General features: G+C 39.8%; 1 protein-coding gene across 16 annotated transcripts in view; it reads right to left on the bottom strand.

Moving 5' to 3' along the window:
* Positions 1 to 21,127, bottom strand: part of obsl1b (obscurin like cytoskeletal adaptor 1b) — a 39,002-nt gene that overhangs the window by 12,165 nt on the left and 5,710 nt on the right. For 4 of the 16 annotated variants that reach the window (XM_067603057.1, XM_067603058.1, XM_067603059.1 and 1 more), the window contains 27 exons: positions 20,511 to 20,771; positions 20,075 to 20,386; positions 19,709 to 19,975; positions 19,161 to 19,436; positions 18,705 to 18,980; positions 18,159 to 18,434; positions 17,579 to 17,854; positions 16,969 to 17,241; positions 16,510 to 16,779; positions 16,331 to 16,405; positions 15,299 to 15,637; positions 13,587 to 13,862; positions 11,003 to 11,278; positions 9,689 to 9,967; positions 9,218 to 9,493; positions 8,653 to 8,928; positions 6,554 to 6,829; positions 6,166 to 6,438; positions 5,319 to 5,594; positions 4,948 to 5,223; positions 4,283 to 4,558; positions 3,920 to 4,195; positions 3,536 to 3,805; positions 3,151 to 3,417; positions 2,762 to 3,031; positions 1,952 to 2,218; positions 577 to 843 (listed from right to left, as the gene is read on the bottom strand). In XM_067603057.1, coding sequence (XP_067459158.1) covers positions 577 to 843; positions 1,952 to 2,218; positions 2,762 to 3,031; positions 3,151 to 3,417; positions 3,536 to 3,805; positions 3,920 to 4,195; positions 4,283 to 4,558; positions 4,948 to 5,223; positions 5,319 to 5,594; positions 6,166 to 6,438; positions 6,554 to 6,829; positions 8,653 to 8,928; positions 9,218 to 9,493; positions 9,689 to 9,967; positions 11,003 to 11,278; positions 13,587 to 13,862; positions 15,299 to 15,637; positions 16,331 to 16,405; positions 16,510 to 16,779; positions 16,969 to 17,241; positions 17,579 to 17,854; positions 18,159 to 18,434; positions 18,705 to 18,980; positions 19,161 to 19,436; positions 19,709 to 19,975; positions 20,075 to 20,386; positions 20,511 to 20,771 — 7,278 coding nt within the window. The remainder of the gene's footprint in view (positions 1 to 576; positions 844 to 1,951; positions 2,219 to 2,761; positions 3,032 to 3,150; positions 3,418 to 3,535; positions 3,806 to 3,919; positions 4,196 to 4,282; positions 4,559 to 4,947; positions 5,224 to 5,318; positions 5,595 to 6,165; positions 6,439 to 6,553; positions 6,830 to 8,652; positions 8,929 to 9,217; positions 9,494 to 9,688; positions 9,968 to 11,002; positions 11,279 to 13,586; positions 13,863 to 15,298; positions 15,638 to 16,330; positions 16,406 to 16,509; positions 16,780 to 16,968; positions 17,242 to 17,578; positions 17,855 to 18,158; positions 18,435 to 18,704; positions 18,981 to 19,160; positions 19,437 to 19,708; positions 19,976 to 20,074; positions 20,387 to 20,510; positions 20,772 to 21,127) is intronic. The other 12 variants (XM_067603061.1, XM_067603063.1, XM_067603064.1 and 9 more) reach the window with 12 other exon arrangements.

Genomic DNA, 21,127 nt, shown 5'->3' with positions numbered 1-21,127 from the left:
GCATAGTAAGTGACTCGGCATGGAGCGGATTACTTTACAGCATGAGGTTAAACTGGCACCTGACAGAAAAGACTGAACAGAGCTACCGCTTTTCATTGGGTCATGCTAGGCTATTTTGTGTTTGTAACGTGAGCCAGGATAAAGGCAACAGTAGCAGGAGCGCCACTCATTCTATTATCATGCCCCCACTGGTTGGCATTTGATCTACTTTGAGTGAACCGCTTTAGCTACCAGACTGAGGTCACAACAAAATTAGTACAGTAAAATTTTGTTTTGGTTGTATTGCAGTGTACTGTACATGGCGTGTGAGCTAAAAATGTGCAAAAATGTGCAAATATTAATTTAGAAGACCTAGTAGACCTAGTAGATTACTTACATAAAGCACATTATCTCAAAATTACTTTAACAGTTTTACACATTACTTTAAATTAGACCACATACACAAATAAATGGTGTATCATTTCTTAACTTTGTAGAGAAACTTAAAGTCTCTTGATATTGTTACAATAGTGCAATAAAATATTTCACTGCCCCCTTTTTTAAACTTTGGCACATCTCTTTTTATAAATGACCCACCCTTGACGGCAAGCCTTGCAGATGTTTTCAGATTCTCTACACAGAACGTGAAGGTGCCAGTGTCTTCTACTGATAGGTTGGAGATAGTGAGGCTGTGGACTTGTCCTTTGGCAGTCATGCGGAAGTGATTCGTCGGCTTAAGCTGAATTCCGTTTCTCGTCCAGGTGCCCGGGACATTGGGATGGGACAGTTCCACCTCAAACGAGGCTGTTTCTCTCTCTGTGGTTTTTATGTCAGTCAACCCCCTCTTGATTGTGATTTTTCGAGCTGTAAAGAAAATTGTACAACTGTGTAAAATGAAACATAAAAGTAATACAACAGCAGCAGACAGAGTACAAGCACATTTAGCTGTTGGTACTTTTTGTGTTAGTACTTTTCAGTACACTGAGAACTGAATAGTGCTCACACAAAGGGTATGTTTCAAACATCGACTCCAGTGGCAAGCATTTTCATTCCACTTTTAACACTGAGCAGAGACGGTGTCCATTTTCTGTTACAGAATAGGCTTGGAGTCTGTTCTGTATGCAACAGTCTGCAGTCAAACAATACAAACTGGCACACATCGACAAGCCGATATTTTAGTCGTTTGAGTACAGGGCTTTACATGAAAGCCAGCTTTGAAACTGCCAACATTTTTCACTTATTCTAACACAGACAAGCATTCCTTGTGGGGAAAAAGGAGTGTTTATTTTGGAGACCTGATGACAACAATCTTAGTTTTGAAGGCCAGCGTGTAAATTTAGAAGCAATGAGAGGAGATCCAAATTCATAGGAGGTGCCAACAGCAGCCTGAAGTCCCGACTTTCCCCCTTCCCACCCACACTAGTGCTGAAAGAGCAGCCTTTAATTCACCCACTGGCCTGTGGATCATAGGACTAAGAAATCTAAGAAGCATGCTCAAAGAAAAAACAAGCACAAGTACGTCTTAATCACTACAAGATGCTGGTTTTTATAGGTTGTTCTGCTTGCTGCTCCAGAAAAATGTAAACAGTTCTTTGTGAATGTGAACATTTACTCGGTTTATAAATGTAATTCTAACCCTTGAGCAATAGCATCTTAACTGTTTATCAAGACCTTCCTGTAAAACCGTGATCTGATTTGCCTTCAATGTGGTGACTGAAAGGCTTTATTGATCTTGTGTCAATACAAAAAACTCTGGTCTGAGAGTCCACTTGGGCTGCGAGTCACCTGTTGGTTTCCATCATGTTCCAGTACAAGTGCCACCCTGGGCCCCAGTCACTCAAATTACTCTTACTCAGTTAATAGAGCTTGCCTTCACAAGGAGCAGTGATGGAGGGCGTGCAAGAGGTGGAGTCGTCGGCAACGGTGGTAAACAAACAACAACAGGGCATAGTGCGAACACGTGCACACTCACGTTCCACTGTGAGCTGGGCTTGCGTGCGGTCATGGAGGGTTTCACAGCTGTAGATGCCCCGGTCAGACATGGTGAGTTTGTGGATGGTGAGACTGTGTTTTCGGCCCTTGTGTTTCAGGGTATACTTGGCTCCGGGGTGGATCAGCACCCCTTGCCTCATCCACTGCACCTCACCCGTATCCACACTCACCTCCACCTCTAGGGTTGCCTCATTGTACTCTTCAGCTATAACTGGTGTCATTTTCTTGGTGAACAACACCTGTTGTTCTAAAAATGAATGTAAGGAATTACTATATAGAATTACTATATAGCAGCATCTGTCATGTAAACAATTTAGGTATTTTTATATAACTACATAAAGGCCAAAGAAAATCAGCAATGCAAGTTCAAACACAGAGAGCAAGCAAGAAGCTCTGAGGAGCATTGCCCCCTGCAGCGTCGCATACGCCAAAACCACTGAGCCACTTGTCTCTGTCAGTTAGCAGAGGAATTCTAACAGGAGAAGCTGCTAAGCGCTAGCCGTCAAAGGCGCCTCTTCAACAATTTAAAGTTGTCTGAAAGGGTCATTATTTATCACATGTATGCTTATGTGGTACTAATGGTACACGGGCATTCAAACGCTCTTACTTTTATGCTCACATTCATTCCAGTGTTGCTGAAAATAGCTCATATTTGAAAAATATGATAACAACCAGCAAGATAAGACGTTATTGGACAGTAAAAGATTGTTAAATGTTGTGACTTCTGCGATTCATTGCAACAAATATACTGTGTATAATGACAGTGTTAATGGACAGGACAACAGCTCACCTTGAACCTGGAGTTCTGCCTCTGATACCAACCCCTCTGCATCAGCTGTCACTTTGCTGCTATCTGAAACCGTGCAGTTGTGGATGCAGAGCATGTGGCATAGTCCGTTGCTTGAAATGACAGTGTGCTCATTCTGAGCTACTTGTTTGCCATTTAAGTACCACACCAAGCGAGTGTCCTCTGGTGAAACCACACACTTAAATACTGCATCTTCTCCTTCACAGACCGTGATGCTACGAAGCTCCGCTATGAACTCAACGACACGGGGAGCTAAAGGCAAAGCATTCAACTGAATTAGATTCATGGTGCTCTAAATTTTAAGATGGCATATTGACTATTTTAAACCATCCCAACTGTCCCTTAAAGTTGCAAGATTTACATTTACTTACTTTCTAAAGTGACAATAGCTGAGGTTCTGTCACCTGTGGATTCACAGGCATATTCTCCAGCATCTTCATCCACTAGTTCATGGATGGTAAAGGTTCGCTCTCGACCTTGTGCCCGTATTGTGTGCCGACGGCTTGGAGAGATCTCCTGGCCATCTTTTAGCCACTGGACATCTCCTTTGGGCTTGTTGATCTCACATCGTAATGTAAGGCCGCTGCCCTTCAGAGCCACAATGTTCTCCAGTGGTTTGATAAATTTCACCTTCATTTCTGATGAGAAGGACATAAGGAAATATAAATGTCAGGGATGTTACCTTTGTGACAGTTATACTCAAGTAAATATTAGGGAATAGAGGTCACATTTTGATTAAGAGTGCCAAATTCTTACCTTTGACTAAAAGACTGAAATACATCTCATCTGTGTTTATGTGACAGACATATTCTCCAGAATCTGACAGCTGCAGGGGATTAATGGTGAGCTTGTGGGTGTTACCCTCACTGGAGATGTGAATGTTGTCCTCGTTCAATAGTTGGCCATCTTTCAGCCACCGAACATTAACTCCTTCTCGGCTCACAATGGCACACAGTGTAACATTCTCATTTTCATATGCTGAGATGTTATTATTTACTTCTTTATTCACAAACATGACAGGTGCTTCTGTGAAAAATGAGATTTAAAAAGTTGCTTGTAAAATCCATGTTTATACACGGAACTTTGAGCAAAAACTAAAGAAAGAAAATCTGAAACATTTCAGAATCATTTTAATCTTACCTTGGACCTCGACTATCGTTGTCAGTTTGTCATCGGTGGCATCACAAATGTATTTTCCAGAGTCTGAGGGCTGAAGTCCAGAGAGAACAAGCTTCCTAACAACGTCATAGCTGTCAATTTTTACACGAGTGTCTGGTTTCAGTATCTCGCCATTCCATAACCACTGAACGGTGGCGTTTGGCCTAGACACCTCACACTCCAAAATAAGGTCATCCCCTGCTACCAGGATATGATGCTCTGGGTGGCCTGAATTTCCAATGATCTTTACTGGAGGCTCTGAACATGAAAGACACAGTATCATTCATTAATCCTCCGACATAAACAAAGATGGATGATATTTACATTGCTTAATAATGTGATTACCTTTGACAGTGATATAGAAGACCATTTTATCATCCACTGCATCACAGGTGTACTCTCCCGAATCTTCGAGCCCAGCATTTAGGACAACCAGTGACCGGAAAACACCTTGCTCCTCACTACAGTATCGCTCGGTGTCATCAATTAGCTGGTTATTTTTGTACCAACTGACTGACGCATTGGATCTTGATAGTTCACACACAAGAATAATGTCATCAGATACTAAGAACTGCTTCTCTGTTTTTGCGTCAGTTTTTCCGAGAATTTTCACAGGCAAATCTGAAAATGAGCACAAAAAGATTGCATTGAAACAGAGTAATCTTTTTTCATCCATTTTAGGCAAACGTTATTATCTTATGGAGGAAGTCAATCATGTGGTCTGAATCTGCATAGTTTTAGTTTTCATGCTAGTGCAGCAAGAATTTCATTATATATAGTTGTAAATAGTTTTATTAATTGAGATATTTCCATTTTGAGGTGGCCATGAATGCCATAAATGAAATGGGCAAACTGTGTGGTAAAGTAACATTTTATAATAAATTATCTTGGTCCCACCAATATATAATCAATAATAACTCTTGCACACAACATCTGGATCATGAGCACCTAATAGATTAATAGAGTAGAAAATGAATACTGTATACATGCATAATAGTATAATGACCTACCTTGCACTTTTACATGGAAGTCCATCACATCATCCTTTGCATCACAGACATATTGCCCAGAATCTTCAACTGTCAGTGAGTGAATGGTCAATTGACGCATGGCACCATCTTCAAGGATGGTGACATTTCTGGAGTCCTCTACCTCTTCTCCATTCTTCTTCCAGGTGACCTCAGCATTTGATCTTGAAACCTCACAGTCTAGAACCAGAGTACTCCCAACCACTTTTTCTACTCTACTTGCTGTCTTCCGTGGACGTACAAAGCGAACAGGAGGCTCTGTGCACAAAGAAGATGATGTGTTAGTAATGGTTATGCATTGACACAATAACACATTTAGAGAACCTTCTTGTCACAGTCTTTAGTTTCCTTACCTGCTATGTTTACAAAGAATGTCACTGAGTCATCCGCTGTATCACAGACATATTCGGCGGAATCTTTGACTGTAGTTTCCGGTATAATAAGTCTTCTGTAGACACCATCCACCTCCAGAATAAGGTTGTCATTCTCCTCCACTTCAAGTCCGTCTCTATACCAGCGTACCATTGCATTAGGCCGTGAGATCTCACAGCTCAGTACCATCCTCTCGGACGTTTGCTGGCACAGTTCCATTTGTGATTGACTTGGGGATACAATCCGCACCGGAGGTTCTGAAAATGGACATTGGGATCCAATTTAGCCATCATTAATTTGATAAATGCTACATGAATCTACACTCTTATCTGGGTATCAGGTTGATGCGTGTATCACCTGCAGGATTGTCTGTGAATCAATCTTTGATCCTTGATGAATCAGTTAATCCCTAACTTTGGCAATGCTAAGGGCATCAGTATGCTTTCTTTGAGTGGAGTCCAAAAGTGTGCATTACCTCCAGTTGTTGCCTAACTTTTGAGTGTGATGATTCAGAACAGTTTCAGTGTAAACACGAGACACTCTTCTGGACATATTCGGACTAAACTTCGTAGGAACTCGTTTTTTTTTTTGTTTTTTTGCAGCATAGTCTTGCCTTGAGTACCATGGTCTACCCATAGGGTTTTTTGTTGTTACAATACTGAAATAACTGCACACACACACACACACACACACACACACACACACACACACACACATATATATATATATATATATATATATATATATATATATATATATATATATATATATATATATATATATATATATATATATGAAGTATACTGTATGTAGTATTAGAGATTTTACCTGTAATACTAAGGTTAAAGAATATTGAATCATCAGCTGTATCACAGACGTATTCTCCAGAATCTTCCACACCACTGGAAATAATCTTCAGTCGTCGATAAGGGCCTTCAATCTTGAGCTTGATGTTCTCACTCTCCTGCAGCTTTTGGCCATCTTTGTACCAGCTCACAACACCGTTTGGACGAGACAGTTCACAACTCAGAATGATTTCCTCAGGAACGTGACGGTCGAGGTGGACATCCTCCTTGGGGTAGATTATCATCACCGGAGGTTCTTAAGCAGAAGAATGTATGACAGTCACACATTATCTACTGTCCATTCAGGTATTTAAATACATTTGTGTACAGTATTCATGTAATACATTTTCAGAGATAAAATATTTTGTTACCTCGTATATTAACCTTGAACATTAAAATGTTGTCTCCTGCACGGCATGTGTATGTGCCTGAATCTGACAGTTCAGCTGAATGGATTGTCAGATTTCTTTGAGTGTCCTCTGCTTGGATTGTAATATTGTTGCTTGGTTGGATTTCAGTTCCATCTTTGTACCACTGGACAACACCATCAGCCCTTGTTACTTCGCATGACAGGGCAAGCTGTTCTTGTTCCACAACACTCTTGAAAAGGTCCTCCTCTGGGATATCAGCAAATGTTACTGGAGGCGCTGTAGAAAACAGTAGACAAAGGAAGAAAGTTGTTACTGGGAAGTAGCATTCATTGTTTATTCTCATGCACGCTGTAGCTGTAAGGTCAGGTTTCCACAGCTGAGACATGCTTATGTCAAGCCTTGCTTTCTATATTACTACTCTACATAGATGTCATAATCAACCATGGTTGTTAATCCACTTTCAAAGCAAAGTGAAATGTTAATTAAAGCAGTGCAGTGATATAAAGCTATTACCATAGGTGTGCTGGAAAAAACAGTAGACTCATACTATTGCATGAGTGCATGCTATTTCTTCATATACTGACTTTAAATATGAAACATTAATATGAAAAAACAGATAGATGTTTGATGAAATTAGGGCTTTTTAGAGGGAAATCAGCTATGATGAATATGATGATCAGGTTTGCTTCCTTTTTAGATATTAGAGATCATGAAAGTGTATATGACTCTATGATGACAAGATCTTGCCAAGAAGAAAGCTTTGAATATCACCTTCCACCTCCACATAGAAATCGTTGCAATCTGAATCATCATCAGTTTTACAACTGTACACCTCAGAGAATGAAGACGTTGCTGACTTTATTGCCAGTGAACACTTATTGCCCTCTGAATCGACGTTTATTCCCGATTTTGGCAAGAGTTTTTTTCCATCATTAAACCAGCAGGTCTGGCTTACTGGCAGGTCTGGCTGACTTGAGTCTGAGATCTCACACTGCAGTTTGATTGGGCTGCCTGCTTCAGCAGACTTGTTCCTCTCAGCCTCTGGAACAGCTAAGAATCAAACCAGTGCTATAGGAATTTCAGTTCATTGAACAAAGTATCAAAGAAATCAGATTTGCCATGCTGTGCTTTGTCACATACTTGGATATAAAAGTAAAGTTTAGTTTTAGCAAGTACGTGCTTACCAAAGTAAGCATCGAGACAGCTAGAGTCATGGACTTGCATGCAATTAGTGAACCAGTATATTGGAACATCATTCTAGTTTCAAATGATTGGTTTTTACCATTGTGCAGATACATATGAGTATTTGACAGCAGTTTAAATGGCAAAATGTAGTTTGATTTGTTTCTCTCTGTCTGTATGTCTATTTGTTTATGAAATTTGGATTGTTAATACAGAATATGTACAGCCTTAATGCCCTTTCAGAACAGGAAGTCTGCAGCATCAGCAGCTCAGACTTCATTAGTCTCGCCAGTGTGACACAGCAGCAAGTGCAACAGTCTTTTTCTGCAGGACAATCTGTCAACACAACACTGACATATTATCACCTTAAAAGGTTGTTGTGGCATTAGCAAACAGTTGCCTATTTACACATCCAGCAGATAAGAAGAAACTTTAGCATTAATTTGGGGTCTTTCCTGTGGTCCCCCCAAAAATGTAAGTCCAACATTCATTCTGTTGTGAAGTCTGTTTTGGCGTGAGCCAATTCCAGAGGGAAACATCTGGCTCTTTACATGCTAAATGCTCCACTGTGCACACCAGCTAGTCGCTAACTTTGTTTGCTGTTTTTGTGCAGGGCAGTTAGCATATACATATATACATACTTCTTAGGGCGAGAATGACAATTAGCTGGTGTTACTTAAGTAAATAATTGTTCATATTAAATAATCTTTGATCTTTTATGTACTTGATCACCAATAGAAAAACTGTCTCAACATAATATTTCCATCAAAATCATATAAAGTACTGTATATAATTAACTATTAGTACACATTATCTTTTATCTTATTATTCTAAAAATGTTGCATTCTAGTTTATTTGCCAAGCACTAACTGAAAAAAAGTTAGTGATTCTGACAAAGCTCAAAATACTTAGATCACCTGCAACATCCACCTTGAATTCTATATGGTCATCTGCGGCCTCACAGCTGTACACCCCAGAGTGTCTGACTTCTGCTGATTTAATAACCAGCGCTCTCAGTTTTTCTTTTGTTTGGATTTCATATTCACACTTTGGAAATAGCTGTTCTCCATCCTTCTGCCAATAGACTTGGGCGGTTGGCTCTGAGACTTCACACTGCAGCTTAATTGGGCAGCCTGCTTCAACAAATTTGTTTCTTGCGACCTCTGGAAGTGTTGAAAACCTCACAGGAGTAGCTGGAGGGGGTTTATAAGATTTGCAGAGTACTGCTGTTAAGCTGTCAGAACATCATTTAACAAGAAATGTTGTACACAAAAAACTTTCTGGTTTGGTTATTTTAGCACATACAGCATAAGGAGTTCTCTGTCTCCATACAATGTTACAAGATCATTTTATTTAAGAGATCTGTCAAAACTAATTGTGCAAAAAGTGTACAGCTAAGGGTAATTAAGGAGATATGCTAAAATGTTCATCTCACACCTAGAAGCTCATTAAGCTCATTAAAACTGAACATAAGAAAATCACCTTGGATGTCCACATGGAATGTCACAACATCATCAGCGAGGTTACAGCTGTAGAAGCCAGAGTCAGAGACCTTAGCAGAATTAATTATTAATTTTCTGAGGCTGCCATCTCTTTTCATATCAAGGCCAGTTTTGCAAAAAAGTTCCACCTCTTCTTTGAACCAGGAAACCTGAGCAACAGGGTCAGAGACCTCACACTGGAGAACAATTGGAAAACCAATTGCAACCACCTTGTGCTTTTCTGATAGTGGGATTGGCATGATCTGTGGCGATCGGCCTAAGAGAAGGAAATAACAAGGGTTTTGGAGAAAAGATGAATACACTAACAATAGACACAATACACATTCCAGCCAGTCATACCATGTTCCCATGAACACTCACAACATTGCAAATTCTGTTTACTACTCAAACCATAGAACAAGATGGATGTGGTATGTATGATACGAAGAAAGCAAGGATATAAATAGATCACCTTGTACATCCACTTTAAAGGTGATGGTGTCATCTGCTGTTGAACATTCATAGCTACCGCTATGTATGCTTTCAGCTGAATGAATGACAAGGGATCTTGTTAGACCATCTGACTGTATTTCCACATTGTTTTGTTGTAGGAGTTTCATCCCATCCTTGTACCAGTCGACATGAGCAGAAGAATCATGAGAGAGTTCACAGCTGAGGACAATGGGACAGCCTTCATGGACGGACTTGTTCCTGTCCGTCTCTTGAAGCTCTGAGAACTTCACAGGTAGAGCTATAGGTTTCAGATATTGCAAAAAGAGTGTCTTAATAAACTTTATAAATGTAATTTCTTAAAATTAAGTATCCAACCTACTGTATATTCAATGACAAAGAATTTGAAGATTCACTTTAACCAAAACAGATGACAAAAGTCACTCAGAACAAAGCACACACACAAAACAACATAAACACAACAGCTGAATGAACAAAGACAAGAAGTACAACAAAAAATGAAAGCGCTAGAATCAAATTTCAATGTTATCCAGTAATAGTACACCAACTTACAGACAAAAAGCACAGGCCAGACACAAACAAGAAAGTGACCTAGTGCTTGTTTCTGTTAAAGAAGCTGTATCCAGTTAGTCCCATTGAAGAAAAAAAAAGATATGAAATGCCAGCTTTCTTAAGATATTTATCATGCATGATGAGAAGCTGCATTGCAAAGCTGCATAAAGAGGGCTTATTTGTTAATTTCACTTTCATAAAAGTTCAACAAAATAAGGAGTCTACAGCTACGTTGTACATAAGCACAATGGTGCTTTGAGCTAAATGCTAACATCAGAAGGTTAACATGCTCACAATGACAATGTTAACATGCTGATATTTAGCAAGTATAATGTTTACCACGGTAACCATATTAGTGTAGCATATTTGCAAGCTAACATTTGTTATCTGGCACTAAACAAGTTGAAGCTGATGGGATTGCTTAGCAGGACTTTGGTCACACATCACAGTACAAAGGTAACCTGCTGGTGAAGCTAGAGGAAAAGTCAGTGGGCCACTACAGACATGAGGAGACATCATCTGGGAACTATAAATATCTGCACCAAATTTTGCACCAATCCAGAGATATTTTAGTGGATAACAGACAAACTCTGCTGGTAGTTCTACTGTAGGCAAAAAGTCAGGAAATCAGTAAGTCATTAGGACTTGCACAGAATTAGCCATTTTGTGTTAGGCAATTAGACAAATGTGACTTAGCCACTTGCTGTTACAATTAGTTGGCAGTGCAAGACAGATGAAGCACTACAGAGTTTCTGAGCGTCACCTTTTACTTCCACATCGAACTGGATGTCATCATCCTTTGACTCACAACGGTATATGCCAGAGTGAGCCCGCTCTGCTGATGGGACAACTAGACTCCTCACATTGCCCTCTGACTGGATGTCTACTCCGTTTTGAGGTAGGAGCTCTGTTCCATCTTTGTACCAACTGACTTGTCCAGCGGGGTCTGACAGCTCACATTGTAGAGCAATGGGACAGCCTGCCATGACTGTCTTTTTCTGGTCAGCCTCAGATATAGCTGACAACTTCAGAAGTGGAGCTACAGGATGGAATGTGAAATACAATTAGTTGTTTTTTTTTTTTAAAGGTAGTGTTATTAACCAAATGAAGCAAGGCACAATTCTGAAACCAAGGCCCTCAGCAGCACATCCAACCATCAAAAATATATAGAAATCTTTTTATTTCATTGTCCAGTTAACAAGATAGACTTAAAGTAAAATTTAGAAAACAACTGAATGACATTCAGATTTTACTGGAAAATGGCACTTATAAATTAATAATCAAGCTCAAAGAAGGCTTAAAGTAGGTTAGACAGTAAAATAGGTATTTAATCAAAAGAAGGGTAGTGTATAATGCCAATAACATGCCACAGAGAGCTAAAGTGCCATCCCTTATTCAAACTAGTGTTTGTTCCACTAGCATTCTCCAAAGAACAGTTGTGTTTCTGGGATATTTTGTCCATATTCTGAGCTAAATAGGTATTTACTTTTGTAATGGCAAGTCAAATTTGTGCACCTCTATATTTTAATCATGATAAAATGATAATTATTTTGTTAGCATTTATCATCTAAACTCATTCATCATCCTCTCCAGCACAGTGGACATCAACATTAACAGCCTGCTCAGAGCTTTTTTTGGACAAAAAATCTAAGGACATTTAAAGAAGAAGGGTTTGGTCAGTTAGATAGACCTAATTTAATCAGTCAGTTTTATGGTACTTAAACACCTTTCAAAAAGAGCAGCTTTATTACTAACTGTTAAAGTTTAAGTAAAAACTTTAAATGGTGTGAGTGTGAGCCCTCTTTACTAAGGCTACATCCACACTAAGGCTGTACTCAAAAATCAGGCGGTGTGGTGAAAACACCAGTCCTCCCATTCGTTTCAATGAGAGTAGTGTGTTTAGGCTGTGGGGGTTTTGGCCACAGCAGTGTCGCGCCCGCCTGTGGCGATAAAGTTGATCCATAGGCAACTTTTGGAGAAACACAACCAGACGTCACGCTGTGGTCACAGCCTGCAATCACACTGATCAGAGCTGCAAAACCTGCCATGAGGGAGTACAAAGACGCTACTAGGATGAGGGGAAGATGTTTCTCTTCATTTGATAACCTTAAAAGTAAAGTTAGACATTGCTGTCAGTTTCCCAAGTCATTTTAAAAACTACAAGAGAAAGAGAGAGAGAAACTGTGGTCGAACAAGAACGATGAAGAGAGGGAGCGGTGGTAGCGAGAAAGCGGGTGAATCAGTTCAATAAAACATTATTTTCTGATTGTTTCACAGCGGTTATGTTCTAGAGTACAAACACGCCCACTCCGCACCACATCTCAGATGGTGTGCTGCAATGCTTGACTTGGTCTGAATACAGCCTAAGACATTTGCGTTTTTAAAACACATAACTTTTGCTACGTTTATGCCTTGCGTCCACACTACTCTGGCATTTTTGAACCCCTAAAACAGAGAATTTTAGTTTGAAAACTCAGAGATCGCGTTTTAGTCTGGACGGGTGGAAAACGGAGACTTTAAAAACAACAATGCAGACACCCAGGTTCGCTTCCTGATTGGGTCTTATCAGTCACGACATGTCCTTCACTGACTCGTCACGCCCCTATTAGGTGATGACTCCCAATCTATGTTTTCCAGCTTCTTGACCGCCTTATACTCATGTGTTACTTTCAGTAACAGTTCCACCAGGCGTGTTATTATGGACAGAGATTATTTCTGAAAGAGTGCTAAAACGCTCATGTGGACGGAGATCATTTTTTGTTTTAAAATGCTGTTTTAAAATGAAAACACATTAGTGTGGATGTAGTCTAAATGAAAGACACTGCAAGCTATCATACTGGGCACAGCCAGACTTGAAAAGGGAGAAGCGGATGGAGCCACACTGTCTCAAATAAGATTACAGGCTAAGTGATTAGCCAAAATGTAGAGTGTTATTACTTAAGTAGGTAGGTTTTAGTTAGGGACTGACTGCATCTAAGGGTATTTTGATTTAGAATTAAAATGCAAGAGAGTATGTCTATGATTTTAATCCTGTCCAAATTGGCATGGCGGTAATTTTTTTACAAAGAATATAAACCTGCTCCAGTAAAGATTCTACCTACTTAGACCTACTTGTGTTCATGTGTAGCCTATTGTTATGTAATTGTTTTGTTATTAAAATGATGACCCACTGTGATTTTGGTGTGCAAACTGCACATAAATGTAGCACAAAGCTGAGATTTCTTCTATGGTAGCTCTTTGCTTGTGTTCTGTCTGTTGAAAGATGCAATTATAAAACCAAAGTATTTTGATGTACTTTATCCTCACTAAAAATCTATTTGTAGAGCAGATGAAAACAACTTTGTCACCTTTAACATCCACATGAAACTGCATTGCATCATCTGTTGTCTTGCAGCTGTAAATCCCTGCATGAGACAGCGTTGCTGACTGGAAAGCCAGTGTTCTTATGGAACCCTCTTCCAGCATGTCTTGCCCAGCTGCTTCATGTAGTTTTATTCCATCCTTGTACCAAGTAACTTGAGCGTTAGGATCTGATATTTCACATCGCAGCACTATGGGTTCATCAACTTCAACAGACTTGTTCCTCTCAGCCTCACAAAGAGTTGTAATTCTCACAGGTGGAGCTGGGGATGTTTGAGGTAACATCAAGAGAAAACTGCATCACTATTACTGACTAAAACAAAAATGATGCTTTCAAACAACAAAAGAGCAAAATCTCAAAACAAGATTAGTCATGCCAATAACTCTTATGAGTTAAAATAAGTAATTAAAAAGATATATCTTTATGTTATATTAGTATACTAACAAGGTATCTTTGGTTAGAATTAAGACTAGGCATTCAAGTTAGGATTTGAAGCTAATATTTTTACTGTTTTCCCTATCTTTAATATTTCTCACAGACCACACAAGCTCAAAGTTTTACATTGACTACAAAAGTTGTTTTAGTATGAACAAAATCAAATAAGTAAATCTAGAAATTGTCAAAATGTCAAGGATTGCAAAAAGCAATCTTTTCATTTTACACAATGTCAGCATTGTGCCCGTCCATTTTTTGTTTTATAATGCTAACCATTTAAATCACCTTCAACAGCCACCTTATTTGCAGTGACATAGTCATTCCAGTGACTGTCATACATCCTTGATAGATAGATCTCTTCTGATTGGACAGTAGATGCCTGCTTGACATGGTTAGGCTCTGAAAACTGGGTAGTGGATTTTTGCCCAGAGTTAAGTGTGCTGTCTACTTGGTCTTGTGTTGCCTCCATCATGTGATGACAATCTGCTTGGACTGTTGTTGCCTGCATTGACACCTCTGATTGGTTAGGCACTGCCTGTCCTGTGTGATAGAGGTCATCCAATCTGACAAATGCAGACTGTAGAATGTTGTATTGCCCACCTGGTTGGATAGTTTCTGCCTTTTGAGAGTTATGCAATCCCACTGATTGAAGGGATGCAGTGTCAGGGAAGTCACAGAGTTTCTCTGACTGGACAGTTGATGTCTGTAGGGGTCTGCTTAACTCCTCAGACTGGTCTTTTGCAGTCCGTAAGGAGTTAAAGAGCTCCTCTGAATGGACATTTTCAGTCTGTAAGCAATCAAGAAGCTTCCCTGACAGGATAGCTGGCATCTGCGTGGAATTGTGGAGCTCCTCTGTTTGGCCCGTTGCAGACTGTAAGGATTTAAAAGGCTCCTCTGACTGGAGAGTTCCAGACTGTAAGGATTTAAAGGACTCCTCTGACTGGAGAGTTGCAGTTTTTACAGAGTCACATAACTCATCTGATTTGAATGTTGAAATCTGTAAGTGGTTAGTAAGGTGCCCTGATTGGGCAGTTGAAGTTTGTAGGGGATTGCATTGCTCTGATAGGACAGCCCCCATCTGTACTGAGCTATGTAGCTCTTCTGATTGGGCAGTTATAGTCTTGACATTAGATTCCTCAGATTCAACAGTTGCAGTTTGTAGAATATTACAAAACTCATCTGACTGGACAGTTGTCTTCAGGGAAGTAACAAGCTGTTCAGATGGGGTTTCTGCATGCTGTATATAGTAAATGAATTCCTCACCTTGTGATTCTGTGGACTGTTTATTGTCATGTTGTGTGTCAGATTTCATTATTGTTGGCTGCACAGAGTTACAGTAAACTGGAGATTTGGCATTTATCATTTGTTGATTGTCAGAGAGCTCATTTGGCTGTTTAGATGTAATCCAGTCAGTCGTATATTCATAAGTTGACTGAGGAGCTGTCATTTCCCTGGAATGTTCTTCATATGTCTGAATATCTCCTCTCTTGCTGCCGAAGATGCCAGAATTGCGCTTCGAGGAAATGCGCTCAACGTCAACAGGATAAGCCTCTTCAGTCGACTTGTTCTTCTCTTGGTCAGAAGAGAGCCTTGGCGGTGTAGCTATAAGCATTGTGGTGTACACAGAGAAAGGTTTTCAGTGGTTGATGGTCTCAATAGTTCTTCTCATAACAGAATTTTACATCAGTGTGGGTTAGCATGGAGTTATGGGATAATCCATTGCAAAGACAAACAAGAAGGTCGACCAGGTTTGGTCTGAGAATGAGCTCCTATATCTCCCCCTTCAACTGACTCCTAATACTGTTATACCATTAATCTGTACACTAATACCTCTCTCATTAATTTAAAAAAACTTAAGTACATAAATTTCCTCCCCTTCCCCTCCTGATAAGAGTTCGTTGTCATTGCAACGGGGAGAGGTTCGGGGCAGCAATGTGAATGAGAGGTTTTGGTGATGAATAAGACATAAGATGGACTTAAAGAGTTGCAAGCGGCTTGTTACAAGCAAAGATGTCTGTTAAAATGAAGAATGAAGTGACAAACACAACATATATGTTAGTTGAGAAGCAGCTACTCAGCTACTAAACACCCACATGTTTGATTAAGAGCCAAAAACTGCAGGAAATGACATGAGACCAGAGATGACAATATGACAAAAAGCAATATCTTAAGGAAAAACAAAAAATGTATAGATGCCTCAGATGATTGAGCTAACAATAAAATACACCACTATTGTTAGTGGCATTTATGTGCTGGGTTAACATGGATGACTGATGTTGAAATATATCAAATCACCTTTGACATCCACAGTGTATTGGGCAGATGCATCAGCTATCTCACCAATCTCGTCACCATAGTGACACTGCTCTGCTGTTTGGACAAAGCCAAAGAGAAGACAATGAGCTGGGTGATGGCTTCAGGTATGTAACTAAATGCTTGACTGGTAATTGTGCAGGTACAATGTGGAACACCACCTTTCACCACATTTGACTGTGCATCACCAGATGTTTCACAGCCAAAACTCCCATCACCAGACAAGTGATGTGACTGGAGGGGCAAGGCTTGGCTGCTGCTCTGTGATTCACAGTCAGCTTCCCCTTTTGGGTAGATCTGGGTTCCATCTTTGTACCAACAGGCTTTGGCAATGGGATCTGAAATCTCAAATTGCTGAACAATTGGGCAGTGCTCTTCAGCAGACTTGGTCTTCTCAACACCAGGACCAAGCAGATATGTCACAGATGGCACTACAGACAATCATTAAGGGGATATTTTCAGTGTACATTATTTTAGGTTTTAGAATAATTGACTTTAAAGAGATACTGTCAAAACTGTCAGATGTTAGCTCTGTATAGTAACAACAAATAAGAAGACAGACTAAAAAGTAAAGAGTTAGTCATAACTACAATACAAACACATTTACAAAAACAAATCACCTTGATTTTTTACAATTAATTGGGCAACATCATCTGCTGTTGCACAATAGTATGCTCCAGAATTTGAAGGATGAGTTGGTTCAATAACAAGGGTCTTCTTGATGCCTTCCATTTCAAAATCAGGCTCTCTATTACAATTATGTTCTTTATCCCTCTGCCATGACACCTGGACAGCAGTGTCTGAGATTTCAGACGTTGGTTCAGTGGGGCAGGTCGCCTCAAGTGACTGCTTCTCCACAACCTCGGGTGAGGGCGACAACGGCAACGATGCAGCTAAAGATGATGACTCATATTATAATTATGGACTTAACAGTGCATATTTATACTCTGATTAAGAAAGGGGTTATAGGTTCAGCTTCCCCAAATGGGGAACTAATTCATAATATCCAATTTCAAGGAGAAAACCTCACATGTTCAAGGATTGCATAAATATATTCATTTGTCAGTAGAGATTAATTTTTTTTACCAAAATTTAAGAAGCAGTTACAACTTCACACAAAACACAACTTGAACACAGACAAATATGGATATTATAAATGTTAGTTGTATCCAGTCTCCAGAAAGATTTAGGAAATTGCTCTAAGATTCAACAAATTTGAATAAAAATCACCTTTAATATCCACAGTGAAGTGGATAGTGTCATCAGATGTTTCACAGCTGTATAGCCCTGAATGCAAGAACTCAGCAGATGGGATAATGAGTCTCCTCAATGTGCCATTATTCTGTATAATCCACCCATTCTGCGGTAAGAGCTTTACACCATCTTTATACCAGCACACAGGCACAGTGGAGTCTGCAACCTCACATTCCAGCTCCAAAGGTTTGCCCGCTTCAAGTGACTTGGTTCTCTCAACGTCAAAGATAGTAGAGTACGTCACTGGTATAGCTAGCATTGGGAATTCAGGACAGCTAAATAAAATCAAGACTGTGGAAATGGATACCTTGCAAAAATGTTACTGCTGAGCAGAAGATGAAAAGGGGTTTGGAGACTTTAAATTCAGGGACAGCCACAGCAGTCACAAAACAAATGATAATAAATAGTAATTACCTACAGTATTGCATTAACAGTTCTTTAAGGTTATGTGCATGAAACAATCGTTCAAACCACATACAGAAGAAGCGGGGATTATTAGTGGCAAGAGGAGGTAATGTTACAATATTAACGCAAAAGATAAAAAGTGTAAAGTCACCTTTGATCTCCACTTGAAAGTCCATGGTATCATCCAGTGTGGTGCATCTGTACACACCAGAGTGGCACAGCTCTGCAGACTGAACAACTATAGTCCTTGTATTTCCCTCTGAGTGGATTTCTAATCCAGAGTTTGAAATGAGCTGCATTTCATCCTTGTACCAGCAAACATCGGCCTCAGGATCCGACACCACACACTGGAGTACAAGAGGACAGCCTGCTTCGATCGACTTGGTCCTCATTTCTTCAGGAATTGCTGAGAACTTCACGGGTGGAGCTATAGATATAGTTATATCTAATGTCAACCTTAAGTCAATATCAAGCCAGCCCTTAAGATTATTCATCATAATTTATTTGGTTTCAATGATTAAGGTCAAACTGATAGCTAAATAGCTAACATGCTGTAATGCAGTCAAAGAAAAGGTGACAGCTTAGCTGTTCTAAGAAGAAAGGCAACAGACAACATACAAGAGTGTCATCAGAGTTAGTTTCTTTGCTGAGGAGGAGCTTGTTAATCTTTCACATTGCTTAAGGTTAAAAAAATCACCTTTGATGTCCACACTGAACGTGATGGTGTCACCCTTTGTCTTGCAGCAGTACAACCCAGAGTGGAAAAAATCTGCTGATTGGACAACCAATTTTCTCACCAAGCCATCAGTTAGAATATCTACTCCACTTTGGGGGTGAAGCTTTGACCCATCTTTGTACCAGTGCACCTGAGCAGAGGGATCTGACAGCTCACATTGCAAAATAATGGGGCAATGTCTTTGGATGGTTTTGTTCCTCTCAGCATCTGGATTTGCTGAAAACCTCACAGGTGGGGCTATGGATATTTAGATATTTTAATGGTTTGTTAAGTTGTAAATGTCATAACTTCAAGAAAAGATGGAATGCATTAATAATATGCAAAAACATAAGAAAAAGTGGTAAAAAGTGACAATGAAGATGGTTAGTCTCTGTGAAAAATATCAAACCAGTATTGTAAGACACACTTGCCACTTACCCTCTACTTCCACATTGAACCTGATGACGTCATCAATGGCATCACAGCAATACACTCCTGAATGTGAGAACTCTGCTGATTGGATGACAATTCTTCTCATGGTGCCCTCTGACTGGATATGAAGACCCTCGATTGTTTGTAATTCCGTCCCATTCTTGTACCAGTGCACTGGAGCTGCAGGGTCTGACAGCTCACAGTAGAGCACAATGGGGTTCCCAATTTCTACAAATTTGTTTCGATCCATTTCTGACAGTGGTGAAAACTTGACAAGAGGAGCTGCCAATTTTAGAAAAACGAATTTTTCACATCACTGAGTCTTGTCATTAGGGATGATGAACTGAAGGATACAGTACATTAATTTCATTTTTGCATTGTTGATGGTAAACATATTTAAGTTTATGTCTTTTTACTTAAGATTTTCAAAGTTGTTTTTTTTGCACAGTTTTTTTATCAATTCCAGTTAATATAAGACAAAAAACTAGAACACACAAATCTTTGGCCGATCAAGACACATACTCAAACAAATTATGACAGGGAGCCATACATACCTTGAATGTACAGTGCTGCAGAATCCCGAATGCCATAGGCAATAAATGTAATCTCAGCTCCGTTGTCTGTATCACGTACTCCTCTCATGCGAAGAGATTGGTGTGTTCGTGTCCGCCGCATGGAATAACGTTCGTCCTCCTGAAGCTGAGTACCGTTTAAGAACCATGTGCCGATAACAGAAGCAGAGAGCTCAATAGAGAAGAGGGCATCTTGCCCCTCGGGCACCAAGGCATCCTGTAAGGGAGCTTGTATTCTGGCCACTGGAACTGGAAAAGTTTATACTTGATTTAGTAAGCAATGTCCACAGCCATGTTCTGATTTCATTCATTAAAAAATCCACACATACACCATAACAGCGAACTTACCCAAGTGAACTGCTCTAGGGAACTCAACATTGTTGCTCTTTCCATATTTGTTTACACTGCAAATGCGAAATCGATAATCAGCTTCACATGGTACGCTGTCACCGAGGATCTCCACAGAGGTTGCAGAGTCAGTGGTCAAACACTGTAGCCACTCCTGTGAGCCAGTGCCCACTTCCTGTCGCTCAAGCACATATCCAGATGGAGGGTTCTTTCGTGAGTCCTGAGCAGGAACCCATGAGAGAAGAGCTGCATTGGCACGCTCTGTGTTGATCTGCACACCCACTGGACAACTGGGAGGACAATGTCTGGCGGCTGAAGCAAGAGAAACCCATCATTCATTAACATAGATCATCATTCATACATAGATCTATTTTCTATTAATTTTGTGGCAGATATTGCTTTTGGAATGCTACAATTTATTCATAAAGGACCATACCTTTCACTCTTAGCTGAGAGGAAGTCTTGGATCTGCCTACAAGGAAAATCACAAGGCCGGAGTCTTGGGGCATTGTATTGACGAAAACCAGGATGTGAGTTCGACCAAAGGACTTAAGGATGGTCTTATGTGTTTCACGCAGCTCTACACCATCTTTGTACCAATGTATGTCCATTTCTTCTTTTTCTACTTCAACACAAAAGGCAGCATTTTCGCCTTCCAAGACATCCACTTTTCTTGGAAGCTTCCGCAAAATTGTACCTGCAAGGAGAGACTTTGAAAGTGAGTGAATCCTCAGCACATTAACAGAAAAAGGATCCTGATCCTGTATCTAATGGAAAAGTTCTACAAATTAAATAGCAAAAATGTTGTCTTTGACTCCCCTTCAGAGTGACACATAAGCATTTTCTGATCTGACACATCTATTAGCAGGGCATTTTTTTGTCAGGACCTTCCAACTGTGAAAAAAACCTGATCTGATACATTATTGATTGAGTTTGGTAACGTTAAGGTATTAAACCAACTTCATTAGGTTTAGGGAAAGATCACTGTTTGAGTTTAAAAAAGACTTGGTTAAGGTTAGGGGACTTTCATCGTCTTGGTTCAATTAATAACAA

Source organism: Thunnus thynnus, chromosome 11 (genome assembly GCF_963924715.1).
Source record: "Thunnus thynnus chromosome 11, fThuThy2.1, whole genome shotgun sequence".
Taxonomy (NCBI): domain Eukaryota; kingdom Metazoa; phylum Chordata; class Actinopteri; order Scombriformes; family Scombridae; genus Thunnus; species Thunnus thynnus.
The sequence above is the reverse complement of the archived record's forward strand: the minus strand, read 5'-3'. Positions and strand labels throughout refer to the sequence as shown.